Source organism: Chenopodium album, chromosome 21 (genome assembly GCF_948465745.1).
Source record: "Chenopodium album chromosome 21, dcCheAlbu1.1, whole genome shotgun sequence".
Classification (NCBI taxonomy): Eukaryota; Viridiplantae; Streptophyta; class Magnoliopsida; order Caryophyllales; family Amaranthaceae; genus Chenopodium; species Chenopodium album.
The window spans coordinates 37,222,529-37,248,396 of record NC_137854.1 but is presented as its reverse complement, the minus strand read 5'-3'; the positions used below and the strand labels follow the sequence as shown (position 1 = coordinate 37,248,396).

Genomic DNA, 25,868 nt, shown 5'->3' with positions numbered 1-25,868 from the left:
TCACTATTTGGAAATTACTCCGTATGAAATTAAGTCGAGCTTTGAATTTACGAGTGAAAATGAAAGGGGAAATGAGTATAATTCCAAGTCAAAAATCAATTTTCTTTTAGATAAGTCCAATTTTAAATTTCGCATTTAACTTGGAATATAGGACATTTTGAGGCTTTTATAAATTTATAATGGGTTGCCTGGCTAGACGAAATGGAGGGTTTATTTATTTATGGTATACTTTCTTTGACTTACTTATGTAAAACAAAAATACACTCTTACATCTCAATGATGAAAAACTTTTTTTTTCTTTACAAAATAAGAAATCACAAATTATTTTTTTTCCCCATCTTCTCTCATCATATGTATCTATATTTTTTCTTTTTATTTAAAACTCATAAATTTTACTTAAAAAGTCCATCTGGGTTTGTTCTTTTCAGCTTAATTTCAGTTCAGTTCAGTTCCTAACTTTCCTCTCTCATAAACAATTCATTTCAGCTCAATTCAGTTCAGTTCAGATCAGTAAATCAGAATATACCCTGTTATTTATTACACATAATATAAAATATGGGTATATTATTAATATGGATAATGCTATATGTAGCCCTAAGGGCTATATAGAAGCATTAAATACACTCTTGGAAATTGTATAAAATTAGGAATACATGACAAAAACACTCGTAAATCAGTGAAATTAGTGTTTATATTTTCATGAATTCCTAACTTTTTACGATTTTTTAGTGTAAATTTAATGTTTATATGTAGACATGTATAACATTTTCCTATTAATATAAAAATATTTTGTCAAGTGTCTTAAAATAAAATAGGTCATGTAAGTATAGAAAAGTGACGGTAGCAGTAGATGGAAATCCAAAGCATAAAAACCGGAAAGCGGGTAAAATCTAAAAATGTGCGTTGGAAACAGTTGAAGAATCTAGAATGAATAGTAAAAAGGATTTTATATACTTGTAGAATATCTAATTGAGAGGAGAGTAGTTTCTAATCATTTAATTTGGATAAATAGATTAATAAAAACAGAAGTTGAAACATTCGAAAAGACAGAAAGACAGTTGATAGTAGTAGGCTAGGTAAAGGGGTGTTACAGGAAAACAAAGAAGCTAAAAGACTTAGCCAACCTAAACTGGCCTTTCTTTGGCGCACAAATGGCTTGCCTATCCATATTTCAAGCGCATTGCCTCCTCCTTTTTCTCTCCTTCCACCGCTTCGCTTTCACCTTTTTCTTCTTCTTCTTCTTGGTTTTTGTCTAGGGTTTTTCATCACAACTTGCATCTCCATTTTATTGTCCTCATATTATTGTTAATTCCCACTTGCATTATTGCCATCATCGTCTTTATTTTCCGTTAACTAGTTTAGTTCGTTAAATATTATAACTTAGGGTTGAATGTTATTTGTAAATTGTAATAATAACATAATTCACAGTGTATAACTGAGTTAAAACACGAACAAGCGCTCAAATAGCAAGAGTACCCGTGTCCGGCCAACACCAACATGCATTTATTGGATACAAAATAAAAAGTGTTTTTGAAATAGAGTTTCCAACAAACACATGTAAAATGTACATAAAATTCAACTTTATAAGGCTAAGGGATAATCCTTTTATTGTCATATGGTTTTGAAATTAAACCTCATTTTTGATTTTGTAAAGAGGACTCTCTCTCTTGATGAGGGTGCGGCCTAGACCTATATTTAATAAATTGTGTCGACCAATGGTTTGCAATTTATTTTGGACATTTGAACACAAATTATGTATTAGAATGACACTGTCTGTTTTTCTTTTGGATGTTACTTGTCAAATTTTTTTCTCTCTCTACGGAGTATTTGAATAAGATTTTTCTAATTTGTAATTTTGTTTTTTTAATGGTAAAGAGAAAATCATAAATAAACTTCAACACACAAGTTTTTTTGTTCTAAATTATCAACGAGTCAGACATTCTGAAAATGAGAGGAAAGGGTAATAGATTCCTAATTATCTACCCTCAAAGTTTCTCTAGTGAAGATTAAACCCCGATTTCAAGGTTGAAAGATATAATCTTTTCTATTTTTTTTCAATTAGTTAACCAATTTTAAATATTACCTTCATTATTCACTATTATGTACAACTTTTAAATTTTTTATATTTCACAAATAATACCCAAAAGTTGCATATTATAATTAGCGGATGTAGTACATATGTACATATTTGTAGTGTGTTCTTTTAAATGTTTGGGGTTGGATTTCATCTACATATTTATCTATTTAGCTTAATAATAGTAGCTTGATCTAGGCTGATTTTTGGTTATCATATGTTGTTGAAGAATAAACCTCTCAAGTGTCACCACATGTAAGTGTCCCACATTGGTTGAAGAAGGGAGAATTAAACATTTTATAAGGCTAAGGGGCTACTCCTCCTATCGCCATATGGTTTTGGGATGGAACCTCCTTGGACTTGTGAAGTGAACTCTCTCTTTTGGTTTGCGGGTGTGGCCCAGACACGCGTTTATCATGATATAAGAGCCAGGTTCACGGTATGGGACCTCTAATGGTTTGAGTATATTGCCAGGCCCAAAATTTGGGACATTTAATGACATTAAGTATTCAGGGCCAAATTAAATTGGATCAAGTGATCCTTGAGTTAAAGGGACCTTACATGTGAGGGGGAGTGTTGAAGAATAAACCTCTCAAGTGTCACCACATGTAAGTGTCCCACATTGGTTGAAGAAGGGAGAATTAAACACTTTATAAGGCTAAGGGGCTACTCCTCCTATCGCCATATGGTTTTGGGATGGAACCTCCTTGGAATTGTGAAGTGAACTCTCTCTTTTGGTTTGCGGGTGCGGCCCAGACCCGCGTTTATCATATGTGCTACAGATAAGTGGTAGTCTCTGACTCTTTGTATCTTGTTTAGCTTACTATGTTGTCCAAAAAAAAAAAAAAAAAAAAAAAAATTACACGTAAGTTAGTTGATTAATTTCCTTGTTGCTTTTATGTTTCCCTTCCTTTAATACTGAACTTACTTTAGTTGGAGTACTATACATCCTAGGTTAGTTTTACCTTGATAGATGAATTATTATAAAAAAAAACTTACCACACTAATTTAATTTCCTTATTGTCGGAACTTACATGGTCATGGATGAGCTTGGGCCATGAGAAAATCAATCCTAGGCCTATTTGTTTCATACGAAGTATTCGAGGTACATCATTACAAACGTATATTGGTGTTGTTGCAACAAAAGCTACCGTATTAGATATATACTCCCTCCGTCCCATATAATATACAGAGTTGTTCCTGTTTGTGTTTTTTTCACGATATTTAAGAAATAAGAAGAAAAAAAGTGGATGAAGTACATTAATAAAAGTGAAAAATACAATTATAGACAAAAGGTAAGGAAATAAAGTGAAAAAAAGTATAAGACATGTGAAAAATTCAAGGGTGATTTAGAAAGTACAATGAGTATAGTTAAAAAAATGAAGGCATAATAGTCTTTACATACTATTCAAAAATGGAAACAAGAATAACATTTTAAATCTCCAAAATAGAAAAACAAGAATTATATTATGGGACGGATGGAATACTACTTTATCATCATTCATTGATCATCTCTCTTGACTAGGAACTTGGAAGTTGGAGAATTAAATTAAGTTGAGTATTATGGTTCTTTGACGATGAATCCTTATCCTTTCCATTTATCTTTAATTTAAAGAGTTTAACCTATAATCCTATATTATTACCATAATTTAGTTTAGTTGTAGGGGTCAGGGTCAGTTATTATTTTTAGGAATTATTGATTTATTTATTTATTCATTTGTATAATATTGTACTCATACGTCTTGTTTGTAGATGATGGTAATGAGAATTTGCTTGTAAGTAAATTTGTAAGAAATATAAAGGTTTTATTCCTATGAGTCTATGGCAATGGTAGTTCACCCCAAAATTTTAATTTTTTTTCCTTTATTTGGCGACCGAAAAGGAAAGAACCCCATAGTTCACTGTTCACCACCCCAAATTGTCCATTTCTCTTTATAAATTTTATTCCCATTTAGGTCATGTTTAGTTCGCCTTATATTTGCTTATCTGAACTTATCTGATTTGGTCTGATCTAACCTGATCTGATTGTTTGATTTGAACAAACTTTGACCTTAAGTGTACGATAATCTATAAAGAAAAAATATATCTAGTGGAATCTTGTTAGATTCGTAATAATATGTATTTTATTAATATGTAATTTTCATAATTTTTTTCATTACGAAATTATAGATATTTGATAAAAAACTGCACATAAAACGATGATCTGATTTGAACTTATTTTTTCTGATCTGATCTGAACTTATTTTTTCTTGAAATAAGTAAAAATAAGGTGAACTAAACAGAGCCTTAATACCTTTTCTCTCAACTCTCAAGTGGTAATAGACGATAAGGAAATTTTTTGTGAAGAAAACACATGCTTGATGAATTTGCATTACCATGGGGATTACGGGTACAATTTTATTTTTCTTTTTAATTTATACTTAAAATTCAATCTTATTACCCCTATTTACAACCGGGTACCAAATCGGCCGATAGGGTAATAAAATGTACGTATTCATAGAGTAATAGGGGTTTTATTTGCATAAAGTTTGTTTAGCCTTAGACAAGATTCTACCACAAAAGTTGATCGTGACATGTTATTAACCGACAATTTAGTATTAAAGTTTGTTATGGGCAAAGCTGGGTATTAAAGCTAGCAATATGCTCGACGATTTATCTCTCGAGGAATGGATGCTCCTCAATCTTGATGCCAAGAAAGCAGATATGGGAAGTGAATGGCCTAAGATTTTTGCGATTAGCTGCTGGTGGCTATGGAAGTGGCGTAATGCCAAGACCTTCCAGGATGTTCCTAACATTCCTATTGATCAAGTTGGGTTTGTGCTTGCGCGATTTGGTGAAATTAAGAGAGCTATGGCTAGAGATTTGCTTCAAGCAGGTGATGGAAGGAAAGTTCGTATAGAGAAGCTTGTGAAGTGGCAATATCCAAAGGAGGGCTGGGTGCGTTTGAACACAGATGGAGCCTCGAAAGGCAACCCTGGGGAAGCTGGTGCTGGTGGAATTATTCGTGGGCATAGGGGCGAAGTGTTTGAAGTATTTGCGATTAATTGTGGGAGGTGCACTTGTACTAGAGCTGAATTAATTGGGGTGCTTCGAGGACTTGGATTAGCTTGGGACGGTGGACATCGAAAGATTCAGCTTTCAGTTGACTCCGAAGTTGTTGTTCGTTTGTTGGTTGAGGACCCTCCGACCAACTCTCCTTTTATTCACATCATTCGTCGATGCAAAGCTCTTCTTTCTCATAGAGATTGGGAGGTTACCATCACTCATTGCTATAGGGAAACTAACCGGGCAGCTGACTGGCTAGCTAACTATGGGGTGAAGGCGAGTGAGAAGGTTACTATCTTTGAGGCGATCCCGAAGGATCTTCGTGCTATTTTATTGGAGGACCTCAGTGGAGTGGCATGGTCGAGAATGGTGTCGGAGAATTAGATTAGACTTAGTCTTTTTTAATTCTATTTTGCTGTGTTTTTATTTGTTTTTGTTTTGTTTCGTTTGTTTCTTGTTCTGTTTGTTTCTTTTAGGGGCTTGCCCCTCTCCTTCACCAAAAAAAAAAATTAACCGACAATTTAGTGTTTGCTTACCTAAAATAATAAAATGGAAAAAAAAAAGTAAAAAAAAAAGGAAATCGTAATTAATGTAATTATCCATGTACTAGTTGTAGACATTAAATTAATCTCTAATGAAATAGGAGCTGAGGTACATACTATATAGAGGATCATCAAGCAACTAACTAAAATCATTATAGCGAGAAAAAGCTCAAAAACCTTTGATTACCTAACCTAAAGTAATTAAGAATACCAAAAAGCCAATCACATACGAAGTAAAAATTGAGTAAGACTATAATTCACACCAAATATATGAATATGGACACAAACACAAACATTACATTATAACATACACCATTAAGTCCGATATATTTTATGGAGTCGGACTTAGGGCCTGTTCTCATTGACTGAACTGAACTGAACTGAACTGAAATGAATATTTTATAAGAGAAGGAAATTAGGAGCTGAACTGAATTGAACTGAACTGAACTGAATTGAGCTGAGCTGAACTGAACTGAATTGAGCTAAACTAAACTGAACTAAATTTCAACGTAAGAGAAGAGGGCCTTAAGGGTTTAATGGTTTATGCTATATGGTGGCAATCATCCAATGTTATAAACATAATGCTAATAAAAAGGTGTCCTACATCCAACTTTAATTTAAATAAAGCATGCACACAATTTTCCAGGAGTGATATATATGGTAATTCTTGGAATTTGAATACATTTAAAACTTGAACCAAATTCACCAAACATAAATTAGGTGTACAAATCACTGATAAAAAAAAAAAGTCCACACAACACCTATATGATGATGCAGCAAGTAGCAGCAGTAAAAAGTAAGAAAAAAAAAGTAAAATAAAATAAAAATTGAGGGGATAAATTTAGGCAAAAATATAGGTCAAAAAAAGGAAAACCTAAAAAACAAGGCAGAAGTATAGCTGATATGTCAAAAAAGGTTACATACTTCATAGGCATCCTCTTTTTATAGGAATTTTTCTTTTTTAGTTGCTACTGCCACTGCCACCATTTTTACATGCAATAATAATATTACTAACAATAATTATTAATAAATGGGCTATAAATAATTTTTCTTCTGTTTCATAAATTACAACGTTTATATTTATGATGTATAGCCGTATAGAGTATAAAATTTTACATTTATAATAACGTCCCTCTATTTGTACATATGTTCCCTTTGCATCTATTATTATTTAAAATCCGTGCATACTCTACATATTGCAATATTTGTGGAACGAAAGGGTGTATTTGTGGGAGAAGTGAGCTGTGTTCATAACTTGAGAGCTGTTAATGTTCACATGTCTCCCTCTTTCTAAATTAACGTCAAAAAAGGACTATTTGGTGGTTTGTTATTATTTGATTCACCAGCTGCAGTTTTTTGCAATTTGATTCAGCTCTTTTTAACTTACTCTTTTTTTAATGTATGTAGTCGTACCATGCATACTACAAGTATTACTACTTAGCTTTCTGATCTACTCGTGTAATTTTTTGAATCAAAATGTTTAGACAACAATTTTGTCTCATTGAAAAAGTCTAACCAAGTACTAGTTAGCATTAATCAAAATGGGAACTTATGCTACTTTCATTGTTGGATTGAACAAGAGTTCGTTTCATGCAGTATTCTAAGCTACATTCAGTTTGTTGGTAATTTGGTGTGTTCTGTGCTTTTTTCTTTCCTTTTTTTCCACGTTTAAAGTAACATAGGCTCGGATAAGAGCCATTATTTAACAACATAGGCTCAGATAAGAGCCATTTAACTCGAATAATAAGGGGAGAAATCGAATAATGTTAGGACTAGCTCAGGTTTGAAGCATTAATTCACAATATAATGGTCACTAGCTAGGTAAGTACCAAGATTGTAAATGTCTCTCCATGGTCAAGGATTCGTTGTTATATACTTGTGTTATGTGTAAGTGCAAAAAGAAATGATGTAGGAATACTAATTACTTACTTTATACGCGTAGGCTAAGATTTTTATTAACATCAAACAATGTGAACGAAGTTGCACACAAACACCATATAATGTATTTTTTGTAATGGACTAATGTTACTTTATTTCCCTTGTCATCTTAACTTGAATAGTTTAGATCTTATTACGAGTTAAACTTAATTTTGTTAATCAAATGGCTATAATATGAAGGGGTAAATACAAATTAATCTTTGAGATACACAAAATTTGTTTATCACGTGACAATTTTGTAAATAAATCAACAACTTTTTCAATAAAAGTGAGTCCCAAAGTGATAATGACTGGATAAAGTTGTTGATTTATTTACCAAAATGTCATGTGATAAACAAATTTTGTTTATCTCAGATATTAACTGGGAGCTTCCTCAATATGAAGAAAACAAAGACTTGTTAATAGTTCATGTAAAAAGATTACGTACGGAGTGTATGAATATTTCACCCCTAATCAGTGGCTTAACAAGCTACTCCTGCATAGCAAGTAGGTGGCTAACAAGCCAACAAGGTCACAACGAACTCACAAGTATCTAACAAGCTCACAAATAAAACCAGCAACATATGTTGATGGAACGAAGTCAAAAGACTTGTTTATAGTCGTACTTTTTAGTATAGACAATGCAAGTAGGTAGACAAGCATGCATGCCATAACAATGTTAAAGATGATAATCAACAAACAATACATAATCTCCAGCAAAACACACAGAGATTTACAGAAGAAGTAACAAAAAAAAACCAAAACAAAAAAGCCAAAAAGATATTTGATCCAAAAATAACACTGTGCAGTAGTGAAGTGGCAGCAGTGTAAATGAGTGGTCCTCATAAATTTTGACTTTTATCCGTACATCATACACTATCTACTGTAATTATCTGACCATTTTTCTCATGTTTTTAATTTAGATTATTATTATTTTTACATATATAATGTACTGTACAAAATTATACTTCCGTATAAAGATGCTTCTTCCTCTCTCTTCTCCTCTTTGTCTTTTTCTTCACATTTTTAGTTTACACCTCCAATAAAGGAACGATTCACATTTACTGAACTGAGCTGTACTGAAGTGATTGGAGCTGAAATTAAGTAAATGTGAACATGCCCGAACTTGTAAAATTCAATAATCACCTTTTTTTCCCCCTATTTTTTTAAATATATAAAAATAGAAATTAAATTACTGACTTCTGAAAACTGGTCCAACGTTACTGGCAAAAACTGATGATCTGAGTTTTTCTTTGCAATTTATCATACTCGTATGTAATTATGTATATTAATTAATTATACTCCCTCCGTGTTTTTTTAAGTGATACATATTGACCGACACATAGTTTTAGGCAATTTAATTGACTTAAATAAAATAAGAGGTAAGTGGGGTAGTGGAGTATTAAAAAATTGTTAAAGAAAGATAGTGGGGTTAATAGTTTATTGAAAAGTAATATATGTGAGAGGAAAGATATAATAAAAAAGTAGTAGTAGGTTTGGATGGGGACCATGAGAGGAGAGAGATATAATATTTTAATGTATTGTTTTGCCAAAAAAGGAAATATATCACTTAAAAAAACACGGCCGGAAATGGAATATGTATCACTTAAAAAAACACGGAGGGAGTATTAGAATACGGAGTATGACAAACGGTACGCATTAAGAATAACTAAGCAATAATTACATTTATGTACACTTGCTTTTACTAAACTATAAGAAAATTGTTAAATTGATAATATGAAAGTTTATATTAAGAATAAATCAATAACACATTATTAAGATTTTTTTTTTTTTTTTTTTTTTTTTTTTTTTTTTTTTTTTTTAATCTAGTACTCGTTGTAAAACTGTAATGAATGGAGTCAAACCTTGTGTATTATGTCAATTAAATAAAAAGTTTCACAACAACACTTTAATTAAAAACTAAAGGAAGTGTATTATTATTTTAAGAAGTGCACTTAACTAATGATTATATAGCCATATGAATAGAGGTTGTCAATTTAGATTGGCTCGAATCAAGTCAATTATATTATTCAAGGCAAGTCATTTCATATAAGACTCATTCAAATAGATTTCATATTCGGATTAGTTCATTTAGGTTAGATAATTTTCATTTTATTGTCAAAATGTTACATATTTTAATAAAATAATCATTATTAGAAACATAGATTATTGAGTTAGGTCAGGTCAAGTATAAATTAAGAAGGTGTTTGTTTGGAGGGATAAAAAGAGGATGATAGGGATAAGAGTAAGGGCCTGTTTTCTTACGTTGAAATTCAGTTCGGTTCAGCTCAGCTCAGTTCAGTTCAGTTCAATTCAGCTCAGCTCAGTTCAGCTCCTAATTTCCTTCTCTTATAAAATATTCATTTCAGTTCAGTTCAGTTCAGCTCAGTTCAGTTCAGCTCGGTTCAGTTCACCTCGTTCAGTTCAGTTCAGTTCAACTGAGTTCAGTCAATGAGAACAGGCCCAAGGGGATTTACATAATCTTTTGTTTGTTTAGGGGGATGGGGATGACTTAAGAGGTGAGGATAGGGATAAAAAATCCAAGTTATCCGATCCCTCCAAAATAATAACTAGGGGGAGGTGGTATAAGGGATGAAGATAAAATTAATGAGGAAAATTACATTTTTACCCTTAATGAAAAAACGAGGAAGAAAGAGGAGAAATATGAGTAAGGGTACGTAGTTAAGTAAATTTCTTGCTTATCTTCATATAATTCTCAATTCGTATCAAATAAAGGACAACATCATTTTTATCCTTATCCCACTTACTAATCCTCCATCCTCGTCTCACCCTTTTAATCCTCCTTATCTCTATCCCTCATAAACGCCCCGTAAGGAGAATAATCTTTTTTTAGTAGAGTTCAAATTTTGACTCGAGTAAATGGATACAAGTCAATTCTACTAGGTTAACCTAAAAGCTACATATATTAAGGTGCATATCATTGTTTTCTTTTTCTTTAAATGAACATACTATTATCATTGAACTTAATTGTATCTCTGAGTGTATATGATCGACAATATAAAACAGCAGCCCCGTTCTTCTAAGCTTTAGAGCAGAGCAAAGCAAAGTAGATTATAAGACTACATCAGTTCAAAAGAACAGGGATAGTTTGGTATGATAAAAAAAAATGATAAAAAAGAAAAAAATTAAAAAGTAAAAATGATGAAAATGATCTTCATTTATTGCAAAATTTGGCTTTTTTCTCTCACACCCTTTTTGTCAGGCCAGTAATCCTTTTCAGGGACCCACTGAGACATTTGATCTTTGATCAATGTAGGTGGGGGAGGGGGTATTGCCACGTGGATGAATATGTAGCCGTTTATATTGTAGTTGATCAAGATCTCTAGGAATGAAGGGTGTAGTAGAGTAACTCTGATTTTAGGGTATCCTTTAAATCCTCGTATTGTTAGTTTTCAAATTGCTTGGTTGGCATTTATACTTTGTCTTTGACCAAATATATTTGTAATGTCAAGACAAAAAACAAAAATTATTTGGTGTCCCTACTTTTCTTTCGTGTTGCTATAACTAGTTACTATCCAATTGAAACTCATTCATGAGGTTGGGTGCTTGGGTGTGTCGTGTATAGTGTGAATTTTCTTTGCCCTAATTTACTTTGAAAATTTACTTTGTAGTTCCTATATAATTAGCCATGCTAAATTATGCACATAATAGTACAAATTAGTGTTTGAAACTTAAAACTCATTGTAAACCCATTTATTAGTGTTCTAATACTGTAAAAAGGTGAAAAGATGGTTTCATTCTATAAGGTAGAGAATTTTGGCTTGTTATCAAAAATTAGTTTTAATTTTAGTATGTAAACTTTTTGGTACTATTGTGGACTGAACTTTCCCCCACCTTGTTTGGGTTACCAAAACCCATTTCAAAAATTTTAACATTTACACATAACTTTAAGATAACCATGTTTTCTTTTAAAAATCCAATGTTTATCATAGTATGTATTTTCTTATAATAATTGACAGCAACACAAAAAACATATTTATTCATGCATTTCATGGTCAATTTCATGTATCCATAAGTGTGTCACTCAAAATTTGCTACTAATTTTTTTTTTTTTATTCTTATTTTGATATTGTATATTTTTATTATTACTCCAATTAGAGCTAGGGCTGTACATAGTTTGGTCTGGACCGTAACCAAACCAGACCAAACCGTATTTTAGCGGTAGTTTACGGTTTATAAAATTACGGTTTGGTCTCGATTTTTTGTAAATATGGTTTATGGTTTGGTTTGGTTTTGCAAAAATTATAAACCAAACCAAACCGTAAACCAATAAACCGTATTTTAATATTTATATAATTTTTTTTAAATAAATTATTTATTATATATTAAAAAAAAAGAAGAATAAATTAAAAAAAACCATGAAAAATAGATAAAAACTATACGGTCAATACTATATAATTAATGAATATAATGTAGTACTCCATATGAATATTTTTTTATTGTTATGTATTATTTTTATTATGTATTAGCACTTGATTAGTTGATTGTTATTTATATTGTAACTTTGTAGTACAATTTAATCCGTTTGGGCTACTTATATAAACTTTATTATTTTAATGAAATATTATTTGACATTTTTTGAGAAAAAAATATCATTCCATCATAAACCGCAAACCAAACTGCACCAAACCGTATTTTGCGGTTTGGTTTGGTTTGGATTCAAACCGCACCAAACCAAACCATGTTCAGCCCTAATTAGAGCATCACACATTCACACTTATCAATTTACAATTTATATTGGAAAAAAATGTATACATTGTCAAATAAATACATGTAATGATCCATAACAATTTTTTTTTTAAAACAGACATATTTTAAGTGTACATTTGTATTACTATTTGTATTGACAGATGAGAAGTTAAATTGCATATGTAAAAAAATAAAAGGAAAAAAAAGGAGAAAAATGAGGAATTTAATTTAGTTATTATAAGGAAATTGAACTTTATCATAGCTTACACGGGGTGTCCTACATATAGGCATATAGCTGTTATCATTCTTTAATTAATCTTTATCAGGGATATTTAGGGCCTGTTTACATTTGCTGAACTGAGCTGAACTGAACTGATTTGAGCTGAACTGAACTGAACTGAACTAAACTGAACTGAGGTGATCGAAATGAATATTTTATGAGAGAGGGAAATTAGGAGCTGAACTGAAATGAATTGAAATTAAGTAAATGTGAACAGATCCTTAGAGTAGAATTTACCATCTAAATTAACTGGAATTGTCATTTATATGATAATCTATTATCTATGTATATGAAAAAAAAAAGAAAAAAAAGTTCAAAGTTTCCTCTGCTAGCCAAATCTTCGATGACGAGTCATGTATGCAACTTTATGTAAGTACATACGCAAATGTATGATGGATTTTGAACTATATTTGGTATTAGCTAGTTCTAATAATTCATCATATACGAAGTAATATACTGTAGTAGGAAAAAAAGACAGATTATTTAGACCTCAGCAAAACACAAGGTCATATACTCAATTTGACATCTTTCAAAAGCAGCTGATGACATAACTAGCTTGTAAGGTAAACATTACACATCACACATGTGCTACAAAATTCACTTGAACATGATATGATCTCATTAAATCATTAACATTATTTGATGTTTGAATAATCCACCTCCTCCTATTCACGACCCCTTAAAATAGAAGTCATTGCGTACATGGTTATTGCGGAGTATTTTAAATTTAATGTATCTGGACTTATTTTAACTAGCATATATGACATAGGGCCTGTTCATATTTACTTAATTTCAGTTCAGTTCAGTTCAGTTCAGCTCCAATCAGTTCAGTTCAGTTCAGTTCAGTTCCAATCAGTTCAGTTCAGTTCCAATCAGTTCAGTTCAGTTCAGTTCAGTTCAGCTCTTAATTTCCCTCTCACATAAAATATTCATTTCAGCTTAATTCAGTTCAGTTCAGTTCAGTTCAGTTCCAATCAGTTCAGTTCAGTTCAGTTCCAATCAGTTCAGTTCAGTTCAGTTCAGCTCCAATCAGTTCAGTTCAGTTCAGTTCAGTTCAGTTCAGCTCAGTTCAGTAAATATGAACAGGCCTATACTCTATTTAAATCTATTTAGGGTCACTTTGTTTCACCTTATTTTAACTAATTTATCTTATTTTTAAAAAAAAAATAAGTTTTGATAATTTCATACACAAGAAATCATATTAGATAAAATAAGTTTAGAAAACTCTAAGATAATAATTAAAAAAATAATAATTTAATTCCAGATAAAGAAGTTCATATGAAATAATATAATTTCAACTAATATAATTTCATACAAATCAAATGAACCAAAGAGAGTCTTAAACTTATTACTGTATTTTTTAAGATAACACAAAATAGGATGATATAAGCTGAAACACATAAACTCTAAATGTCATTTAAAAAAAAAAGGCTCTAGATGAGGCAAATAAAGAAAAGGAGATAGAAAGAACATTTTAGATCATGGTATGATTAGGTCAATTTGACCACTGAACAAAAAAAAAGTTAGACGAATAAAAATGGTAAACAAGGAGTAATTGATGAAACAAAAATAATCATCGAAAAACTTATGGCATACATGATTGAATTACAAGATGATGGGGTAAACGAGGAATGAGGAGATCTCCATCTACCCCACTCTCGGGTGTTCGATTCCTCACAGCCCCCCTCCCCCTCCATAATTGTGATAGGGTAAGAGGCCCTCCTCGTAGTTTCCCATTAAAAAAAATGATGAGGTAAACACACTCAAATTTTTTTTTATAGCTCTCAATTTGCTACACATGATCAGAGATATTTTTTTTTTGTTTTTTTACTTTAACTTTATGTTTCATATAATTTAATTGACGGCCACTAATCCTTGTTTAAATTCTCTCTAAATGCAATTATACAAATGCTAAGAATAAATAAAGTGATAGAAATCAAGTGTATTACAGTATATATTTATATGGCATGATAATTTGTTCTCTTTTAAAACCCTTGATGTAACCTTAACCTGATGTCCTCCCTTTGACCCTTTGCATGTAATTAATGTACTTTTCTATCCCATAATTTAGTCTTATTCTTAATACAGTATAAAATGTATGTCGAGCAAGTTGGATAAAAATAATGAGTACAAAATTAGTAGTATTAACACAAAATTAAAAATGTTAGTTTACGAGTTCCAGTGAAAAAGTAGCTAAAATACTTAAAAAGGTGGTCAAAGATTTTGGGGTGAAGGGAGGGACCACGCTTCATGGTCTCCATCTAGCTAGTGTGTGCGTGCCCTTAACTTCGAGCTCTTCTATGCCGCACGGTTGGCCACTCTTTCGCACCTTCTCTTTCTCGCATCTTATTTCCATCAATTCTCACGTTTCATTCTTTTTAAATTTGTTTAATCATAATTCATAACTAGTACATACGGAGTAGTTACTACGTATCATACTTAAGTTATGTTTAGTTCACCTTATTTTTACTCATTTAAGATCAGATAAAATAAAAAAATTTCCGGCCAAATATAATTGAAAAAAATAAGTTTTGAACATACATTTATTGTATATTATGTGCGGGTTTATGAAAAATTTATGAAAATACATATGAGTTAAATTGTAAATAACCACCCATCAAATTAAATCACATAAAATTGATTTTACCACCTCTTTTTTGTTTATTTTACATTGTTTCCAGAATCCACTAAGATCGGGAGGTAAGCTCAAACTGCTTGAAACATCTCTCACCCTCGTTATACATTAAATTTAGCAATTGTCTAAACACAATTTTGTACACAATACTTCGTATTCCTAATTAACTCCCACGCACCACCTTCTTTTTACCCTTGCCAATTCATTGAGCCAGTAACTAAGGCATCGATTTATCTAGTTGTATGAATGATTTGTCACATTTAGGTTAAATATCATTTTGTGGTCATTTGATGTTACAAGATTATTTAAGCATGTTAATTTATAAAAAAAAAAAAGTGAGGAAAAGTAGAATAATGGGTAAATTAAACAAGCAAAAGACTGAGTTCAATATACTCTTAAGAAGAGAATTTGGACTTGAGATCTTGGACTAATATCTGATATTCTTACTCTAGCCCATTGGGCCGGCCTGGGTAAATTTATTTTTTTCTGCAAGAAAAGATAACATACTTCCACTGTAATGATTGATATCTGAAAATGATCAAATTTTGAAGTATTTATTATTTCTTGCCAAACATTTAGTAATTATTCAACATGTAAAAGAAGTATTAAAAAAGAAAAAAAAGGTATGCCTAATTTTGCAATTAAAAGAAACTAAATGAGGCTAGTTTCACACTTTCACTTCAACAATTGATATCCTGGTTCTATTGTAGTGTTGTGATGTTTCAGAGTTCATCCTTAGCAGGCTGAGGATTGTCAGAAGACGACTTGATAGGGTAGCATGCATCCATTGCAATGCCACACTGTCCTTCTTTGGCACTAACACCGCGTTGCATCCGAATGTAACCCTTCTCACCCCATCCAGGGCCCCATGAGTTCTTCACTATCCAATACTTGGTTCCGTCTTGTGTTATTCCGTATCCTACTGCTGTTACTGCATGGTCCAAGTCTGTTCCACATTTTCCACCAAACACACCCTGCATTCATCAAAATAATCTTTTAATCAGATCTTTGTAGGGTAACTGAGGTCTTCTTAATTTTTTAGTATGAACCAATTTTGTAAATAATGTACTGAAACGTTTGACATGAACATCATTAAAAATTAACATATTAACTGACTAGGATGTTACAATAACATTATAAGGGTTAGTCGTGTTCTTTTCACTTGATTTCTATGAAATAAATTAACAAGCGTTTACTGATTTTTGCTTACTAACACAAAGTTTTACTGAATTTTTTTCCCCTAAAGTTGAAGAGAATAGGACTATGATTTAATAACAAGAATAGTTGTTTTGTTGACTACTATACCTCGGAGTAAAGCTGCAAATCAGAACCACTAGCATCAATAGCCACGGAAACAGGTTGATTTGCAACGGCTTTCATCAAAGCATCCTCATTATTTTCAGGCACTACCTCATAACCATCGATCTTCACTACAGGTGTGTTGGTCTGTAAATTGGATCAAATGAATCGATTACATGAGCAAGCCAGTGATATTATTCGACACAAAATTAATTCAGGGAAAATGATGTAATTTCAACCTTAGCCGAGTTGCATGTTTCATCCTTAGCTGCATATGGGTAGGTGGTTTCTGCAACCACTCCACCAGCTTTCTTGATGTAACCCAAAGCATGCTCAACAAGTCCTCCGTTGCAGCCTTCGTTGTCATGATCACAATCCACCAGCTCCTGTTCAGAGAGCGAGACTAATTGTTTGGTTTTGATCTGATTGATTCCCTCTACTGCAGCTACAGTTGAGAATGCCCAACAGCTACCTGCAGTCAAAAAAATGATGATACAATGATATATGTCAGACATCAGGGTCTCACATTTAAAGAGCAAATTGTTTAAAATTAGAATAACAGTTGTGCAATTCGTCTGAAAACTTCATTAATACCAAATATTTAAACTGAAATTAATCATTGCATTGACAATATGAGAGATATCACAATCTGCATTGTCATTTGTCTACCTATATGACACTGAATGTCAAGAAAAAGGATTGATTATACATTAAAATTTCAAGGAAAAATAATCATTTGCAAGGCTAACTACTGATGTTAATATGTTATGTACTTGCAAGATACATCTTTTCTAATCATCTTTAATTATCTATGTTGGACTCTCGACACTCCTACAAGATCATGGAATACTGACAGACATGTAGGGCAGCCTGATTATAACAAATATCAAGCAATAGTTTGTCAAATACAGAAGAATTAATGCACCACCAAGCAGAAAAAAAATTGCAATCTATTATCTGAGAGTAATTATATGAGAAACTTACCGCAATTCCCCTGATTCTTAACAGGGGTAACAGCTCCTTTAGCTCTCCAATCAACAGAAGCAGGAACATCTTCTAGTTTACCATGCATGAACTCTGTCACTGGACGTGGGTGGAACATTCTGTGATGCGCGATTTTAGACCCATAAGAGGTTCTAAACTCGTGGTTAGTCATGTCAGCATACATGTTCAGCTTTAGTTTATAAGGCTTATCCATCTTGTTCGTCTGGTGAACATGACGGGCATTAGCCTTGAACACGTTAAACCGTCTTTGCTTCTCCTCGAGGTCCCGGGAGACAGTATGGTGTGCCCTCCATCTTTCGTATAGATCCCAAAGGCTCTCTTCTGAGGCGAGATCTTTCTCATGGAAGTCGAAGCTCTCTGCAAGCCCCAACACAAGGGCCGCGGAGAGAAGCACCAAGAAAAACTTAGCAGTATGCATAAAGAATTGGAAATTACTAATATGAAAAGATTGATGTTAGCTGGTTTTGGTATATCTTCTTGCAAGCAAGCATTAGAAATATATATAGCACAACGTCAAGCAACATCGGTTATCATCTCTATGGTGATATGTTAGCTCTTTACCTGAAAATATGGAAACGAAAAGTGGCTTTTTCATGGTTGAAATGTGTGTCGACTCAGAGGACATGCTAATCTTATTGTTCAATTTTCGGCTTTTCCTCAGAAGCTGACGAATGAAGGCATCTTATGGAAAGCTTCTGCTACAATGTAAGCAGTTTTTAGGGGAGGCACTCTGAGAAGCAACCGCTCTTAGATGCAGAGTTCTTAACAGAAATTGCTGCTCTGAAGCAGTGCCACAAATCACCACTGATTGCTTTCACATTGTTCTGAATATTACGGTTTCAAAGGTACCTCAAAATTCTCATTGCTACAAACACATTTTGGACACCAGTCTCCATCGTAAAACAAGAAAACCTTTAGAGCTGAGCCGATTATATCCAGCCTGATCGGTTCGATCCAGGCTGGGACAATTTGAGTTATGCTCAATCATCTGGCTCACTTGGTCAATTCGACCTCAACCTAGTTTTACAAGTCTTGGACGAACTTGTTTTGTTAGGAAAAGCCCCTTATAAGCTCCAGAAGACCTCAACCGGTCTCTTCTTACATTGGACTTTTGGACATTAATAGTTTTATCAATAAGCATAAATCGTCTGTTTAATTGTTAACATCTTCGCTACTAAGTACAATTATTCACAAAGATGAAGAGGATTCTTAAGTCTTGTCCAAAGGAAATCTAATTTCCCTTATAGTAAAGGTGTTATGGATTCATAAGTTACACTTGAACCAATCTAATCTCTCTTCAAGTACTATAAGTCCGTATGAAGAAACCCATCTACTATAAGAAACTAACACTATAGTTCCATAAAATCTCAAATTCCCATCAACATGATCTATCTTTGGTGTTGCCTGTCTTCATACAATATGAGAATATAGCATACCAAGTCATACAGTTTGCATCTATGTCAGCGGGAGAATGGATAGGCAGTCAGCTTTGTTTCCGAGACAGGAAGCCAAGGGTAACACTGGAAGGGAAATCACAAATGTAGACTATTACAGATTTAAAATTGAACATTAACATATCAGAAGGGACATAGAACTAGATATTCAAGACACATGAAGCGAATCTGAAACTTTGCCGATAATCCATGGATAAAAATACCAGTGCACTTGCCATTGAATATATTATAAGCTCAACACAGTACATTGTTTACGATAGGAATCTTCCATCGATTTATCAGAATGCAATTTATGATAAGTTGATCAAAAGTCAAATAAAAAAACTCAAGGATAACAGCAAAATACAGATAGCTCCATGTAGCTATAAACATAAAATTATGCAATAGAATCCCTTTGCTTGGCTTGTTGCATGAGCTCTTCTCTCACTCTCCTGATCTCCATTTCCTTCTCCTCTCGTTCTCTCTGCAAAAACAAACCAGAAGCTTCCTTTAGTTTACATACAAGATCAAAGCCTCAAAATCTCTCAGCCATAAAAAAAATTGATTGGTTCAAAAACTACATATTTAGCACTCTTAGAACTTTTAATGAACAAAAAGGGTGGCAGGGCGGTCGTAGTACTTGTAGATCAGCTAAAGGCCTTATTGAGCATTTTCCATTGACCTATAGGTTATAATCAGGCAATACCATATAGCTAGCTTTACATGTTATTAGACAGCCTGCACAGCCATCAACAGTATGCTCTCTCTCTCTCTAAAGGGTAATGAAGTACAGTGCCTCCATCCACCCTAAGTTCCTAACTATTATCTTATTCGATTATAAAGAGTAGAAAATGATATTTTTTCTCTTACGTTTTTACCCCAAATCACTCCACCTAAACTAAAGCAAAACTTGGCCAATTTATTACTTTCTGGCTTTGCTACACTCATCACAAGGTTTACCTTCAGCTCCTCATGCATTTAACTTTTGTTCTTATCATTCAAGCCAATCAAGAGATTCAAATCTCAATACCAATCAGAACACCATTCACTAGATTTAAGGTAACAGAAAAGTAAAATATGCTACAGAAGCAGGAAAAATCAGAGCACGACAGTATATGATTAATATTAAACCAACATCCAAATAAACTGGATCACATATCAATCAATCTAGTACTTACAAGAAACACAGAACCCAGCTGCTAAGTCTAACACAACATTTCATACAAGTATCTAACTGCCCGCTTAGCCGCTACAGGTGGTTCAAAAGAGATTATGGGAAAAGGCAAGGAAACCAATTGCCATTTGCCAAGACTAAACAACAGTCTACTACTAGAAATTCACTGAAGCAAACCAACAACATCATAGAGTAAAATTGGTAAGTAAAATGCACAGATTAAGCGAAAAGAGCTCTAATTACTTAACCAGCCAACATATCATATATAAAATCAATACTTAAAATTTTATTCCTAAACCCAAAAACATCATTCTCCAAGCAACATTTCTATCTTAATTTTGGAGGAAAGGGGTCCGATCTCAGTTATACCAGCAACAATTCTACCTTTTCGACACTTCAATCACAAGGACACAACATCCAACTTAACTCAAACACAAGGACATGACATCCAATTTATACATGACTTCCACTAGGGTAAAATAACCTGATTTTAACACTAAATATCCTCCCTAAACAACATGAAGTCATGAAGTAGGATTATGAAGTCCAGATGAATAATATTGCTTATAATTGCCCAGCAATTTACACCCTCCGTCCCAAAGTAATAATCATGTTGGCATTGTAATTTAAACTAGTGACGCGACAACTAAAATTGAATGAAGATAGTAACTAGTGACAAACGAACAGAGAAAAATCCCTAATTAAGGGATGAAAAAGAACAGAATCAAACTGATCGATCTCCAATAGAATGGGCAAACATCATTTATATGATTACCCTAAACAATTAATACTTTTCAAATCTAAATAGGAATCTAATTTCGATTCTCCGAACAAAATTTTCATATTTTTCCAACTCTTTTATTGAATTCCTACTACATTCCCAGCTAAATCACCAAATGCAAATTAAAAATTAAACTTCCAATTTCCATGATAAAAACTAATTTGATATAATTGAAGTTGGACAGACAATATTAAAGCTACTAATAATAAGCAGTAAGTATGAATTTAGGGTTTCGAGAAAACAAGATCAAATTTTTGAAAGCAGAAAAAGGGTATACCTTTTCATCTTGATGAAGAGCGATCCAAACATGAACTTTGTCCATAGATTGCCAGAAGGCGAAAGCACCCAATGACATCGCGAAGAATGTACCCATTTTCACCATTTTCTCTCTCCTCTATTTTTTCTCTCTCTATTCAGATTATTTGGAGAAGATGAATTCCAGATTAATTGTTCTTGTTTGGGAGAAGAAGACACAAATGGGTCTAAGGTTGGTTTTGGATGGGGGCCAAGTAGCCCTTTAATCTCTAGGCCTTATTTCTTTGAAGTTAAGATTGGGTCTTGGGTGTCCATTAATGCCTTGTGGCTAAATCGGATATCCAATTTGATATATCAGATATCCAAAATTTTCGAATCGGTAAAAAAAACGTCTGTGTGCCACATAAATCCCTTTCATTACGTCATGTCACCCGCTTTACCTCTCATTATGCCACATCACCATACCCAATAAACGTTATCATTATGCCACGTCACCCAATCAACCAACATCAATTCAAACGCCTAACCTCTAATAAGAAGGATGATTATTTAACCATTTAAGCCAATTATTAACCATCTAAGACTTTGCATAGATTATATGAAGTATGTATTTGTATATCATCTTCTCACTTAAACTCTTTTATCTACGCATTTAAGAAGGCTCGTGTCTGGTCTAGGTTGGCAACCTCTATTGCACTTTGGAGACTTGGAGTTATGCTAGACATATGATATGATGATCCATTAATTTGTTCAATTAACTTCATTTATTCTTGAAGTAGCCTTTATGCTAGACATATGCTCTGAATAAGACTTCAACGTAAGATCAAAGCTAAGTCAAGTGCGACCATTATACTAGTGACTCGAATAATTTACACCTCTATCATGCATTGTTAAGCTATCGTAAGTCTTTTCGACATGGAATATACCAAGATAAATAATCCGTCGCCATATAATTAGTCTAAGTTACTAATAAATCTTTTCAATTATACAAAATAATAGCTGATGAAAAATTACCCATGCTATAGATATTACTCCCTCCTCCTAGACTAATTTAGGTAGGAAAACAAAAGGTCAATTAATTAATTAGTATACTTTCGTATATGAGGAAACGATGAAATAAAATCTATTGAATGTAAATGGATAAAGGTCAATTTAAGTAAACACGAAAGGATAGTCAACTTTATTTTGTCCTCAGCTCCCACGAAGCTCGTTATCATAGTACTGTATGAACCAATTAAAGAAAATGGGCCTCATTTGGACCAAATACAGTAGAAAGTGTTTCCCTTTTGTTGTCGAATTGGCCCACTCCATTATTCTTCAAAAGCAATTTTAGACAAGTCATATTTTCTTTTTTTCATTCATCAACAATGTGACATTTTTATTAAAAAAAAAAAAAAAAAAACTTTACTTGATATAATTTTTTAAAAACATCCCAAAAAAAAAATTAAAAAAAAAAAACATAAACTTTTGTGTTTAGGTTAAAAATATTTATGAAGATATGTATATCTACTTCACTAAAGTAAAAAATCATCAAAAATTCATCTTTTTTTTTTTTTTGTGCCAAAAATTCATCAACTTTGAATGTATACGGAGTATTATTTTTGTGCATTGCTGAGCGAATACCATTACTACCTAGCAAATGGAAGGGTCGTCATTAGCTCATGTAGTCATGTCTAATCCTGCCTAGTTAGGTGCAATATTTAACCAACCAAAGAAGAAGGAACATGTAGGTCTAATCAATGGGTTGGAAATATACACAGTCTAATCTAGTCATTAATATAGATGTGTATTCTATAAATTTGAGGTAAAACTCATATATAAGTTCGTTAAAACTAATAAATAACCTCATACATAAGTTGCCTTGTATAGAATAAAATTATAAAATAAGAAAAGATGATTGCGATACTTCTATTAATTTATTAGGCTTATCCACACCTAAACCCATTGATAATTCAAGATTAATTTTAATTGGATTATGTTTATATGTATGTCAAATTAAGAGAGGTTTATAGTCTCACAAGAGAGAGAGATTGTTCCCTCTAGGGTTTCCCTTGGGAGGGTTTTTTCCTAGCCTCTTTTGCTAGAGTTTTTTCTTTGTTTTTTCTTCAATTCTTCCCTACTTCTTTTCATCTCCTTCATTCTTGATTTTAATTTGTGAATTTTGTAGGGGCTTCCATTGGTTTTTACCGGTGGAAAGCCCCAATTTCTCTTTAATTGCTTTCAATAAAAAGATACCTCCTTAAGATGGTGTTCATGATAGGGATTTTTATTACTTGTTTATTGAAGAATGAAGATCGAAGGTTTCGCAATTTCTACCGGAGTTTAGAAGACCACGGAAGTATATTATTCATCCTAAAAATTATGCATCTGCAGATCTTATGCCGAATTAGAGCGAACTCACATATTGTATTGCTTCAGATGAAGTTTTTTGTTAAGGCTATTATCAATCGATTCTGCAATGTTATTTTTAGGGTTTTATATATTTTTGTTAGAATTTTAAATTTCTCAAAAATTGATTGTAAGTGCCGTTTTGCTATTTTATAAATGAAATCTTTAATCTTCTCGTCAAAAAAAAAAAAAAAAAAAAATATAGTCTCCCAAGAAATTGTGTCAATTTTCATTATTCAATTAGCTAGATAGATAGTTTAAATTTTAATATTATGGGATCATTATTAAAGTTATCATTCAAGTATACGAAGTATTAATTTTAACAATAGAACGACATTATAATTTGCACAAAACTTTCTAATATTTGATAAAGATAATAAACAACATAATTTTAAAAACACATATATTATACAGCATGTATTATATATTATTAGTCAATTTTATATAGTTATGATTTTGGTTGATAATGTTGTTTTCTTATGTTTTTCCTTGCCTTAATAACTTGTTGAATGTGTACAATATCATTTTAAATAATTTTGAAACCCCGGATGATTATTCAATTGCACTTTATGGTTTTATGTCTCTTTCAAACAGCTAAGGAGTGCTTTAAATTGAATTTGAAGTTTCAAAGTCATACAAGTAGTATTAGTATGTCTTAGGGTAATTGGCTTTAAATACATAGTACTTTGTAATAGAATAAGTAAACATCTTCATTGTATATAAAATTCAAAGAATAATTTAATTAAATAAGTTAATTGGTGCATGTGACTTTTTTAAATAATAAATGTATTTTTGTAAGATTTCAACTTAAATTAGTGTACCTTTTTTGTTAATAAATCATACGAGTAGCTTTTATCTTTTATTTACTTTTATATTTTTTTAATACATAAGTTTATTGGGAGATAAAAAGAGGTGGATAGATATACAAATTAATTGGCAAATTAGTTGCACTTGTACTGAAGCTCATAGAACTTGACCCTTATGCGACAATATTAGAACTTGTTAACATGAATATATGCTAATCCATCTGATTGGCTAAGTTGATATAAGTAATACATTGATTAAATTAATTAAATGTGCTAGACAGATGATATTCAAGTAAGCCATAGATTAAACTCATTGGTGTGGCGGATCTTCATTAATTAAATGTTAATTAGTTTGATAACTATTGTATCTACCAAAACCTATATTGTTGATATAGAATCACAACTCTATCTACTTATAAGCACTCATAAGAGATCAGCTTTGATTAAAGGTCTAAAACTCTGTTACAACCTGTAAAGGACAATGATATATACAACCTGATAATTTATTTATTTATTTTTATTTTTTTGAGAACAACAACCTGATATTAATTAAGACAGCATAATACATACATATACACATATACATATATACATATACACATATACATATATACATATACATATATACACATATACATATATACATATATATATATACATATATATATATACATATATATATATATATATATATATATATATATATATATATATATATATATATGAAAATGTGAAGCTAAACTCAATATTAAATAGAAATAGACACTTAATTTTGATCACCCAAAAAGAAATACAGGCATGTACTAATGGGACGGAGGGAGTAGCACTGTTTGACACGTATGCAACAACATAAACTATATACATGTACTGTGTTACGTTTGGATTAGAGTCACATATCATATAAATTCAACATCAATTGCTTATTATCGTATAACCAACTTTGTTTCTCAATTGGACAGACGGTTCTTTAATTTTCAATGGGAACTTACCAATAAGCTTAATTCCAGCTAATTATTGGAAATTAGTGAATTTATTAGTTCTACAAGTGGAAGTATTAAATTTAATTAAGTCAATAAAACATTAATGTTTAGCTGGTAGAAATAATAAATTAAAAGCACCAATCTGTAATAACGTTTGCTAGCTAGTACGACACAGTTTCGTCGCAGATGGTACGTACACACATATCCTAGTTACTACATTATTTATTTGACTTGGATTATTTAATTATGTCACTCACTCACTTTTCATCAATTAACTAATTAATAATCACTCTAAGTTTACTTATGAATAAAGTTATTGCTGCTTAATTTGATCACACTAATAGTGCATGCATTACGGATATTGTATGCATGTAATGACAAATTATGGAACATGCAAGTTGCTAATCCTAACTCCTAAGCTTTGTTCTGATAATGATTAATAAACTGATTAACGATAAGGTTAGTTACTTTTTGTTAATTACGCACTAAGATAATGTAGTATTGGAATTAGGTGATTTTTAGCAGTATCTATGTTTGATTAAGG

General features: G+C 32.0%; 1 protein-coding gene and 1 long non-coding RNA gene across 2 annotated transcripts; both read right to left on the bottom strand.

Moving 5' to 3' along the window:
• Positions 1–15,924: 15,924 nt before the first annotated feature.
• Positions 15,925–18,041, bottom strand: LOC145601668 (vignain-like). The gene is made up of 4 exons (XM_081657723.1): positions 17,487–18,041; positions 16,742–16,974; positions 16,509–16,649; positions 15,925–16,177 (listed from the first exon to the last, which is right to left on the bottom strand). Exons 1-4 carry the CDS (start codon positions 17,923–17,925, stop codon positions 15,926–15,928), a joined length of 1,065 nt encoding a protein of 354 aa, XP_081513849.1. The 5' UTR covers positions 17,926–18,041; the 3' UTR covers position 15,925.
• A 1,112-nt stretch (positions 18,042–19,153) lies between these two features.
• On the bottom strand, positions 19,154–21,314 carry LOC145602877 (uncharacterized). Its single transcript, XR_014104633.1, has 2 exons — positions 21,173–21,314; positions 19,154–19,424 (listed from the first exon to the last, which is right to left on the bottom strand). It is a non-coding gene; the product is annotated as an uncharacterized LOC145602877 (long non-coding RNA).
• Positions 21,315–25,868: the final 4,554 nt, after the last annotated feature.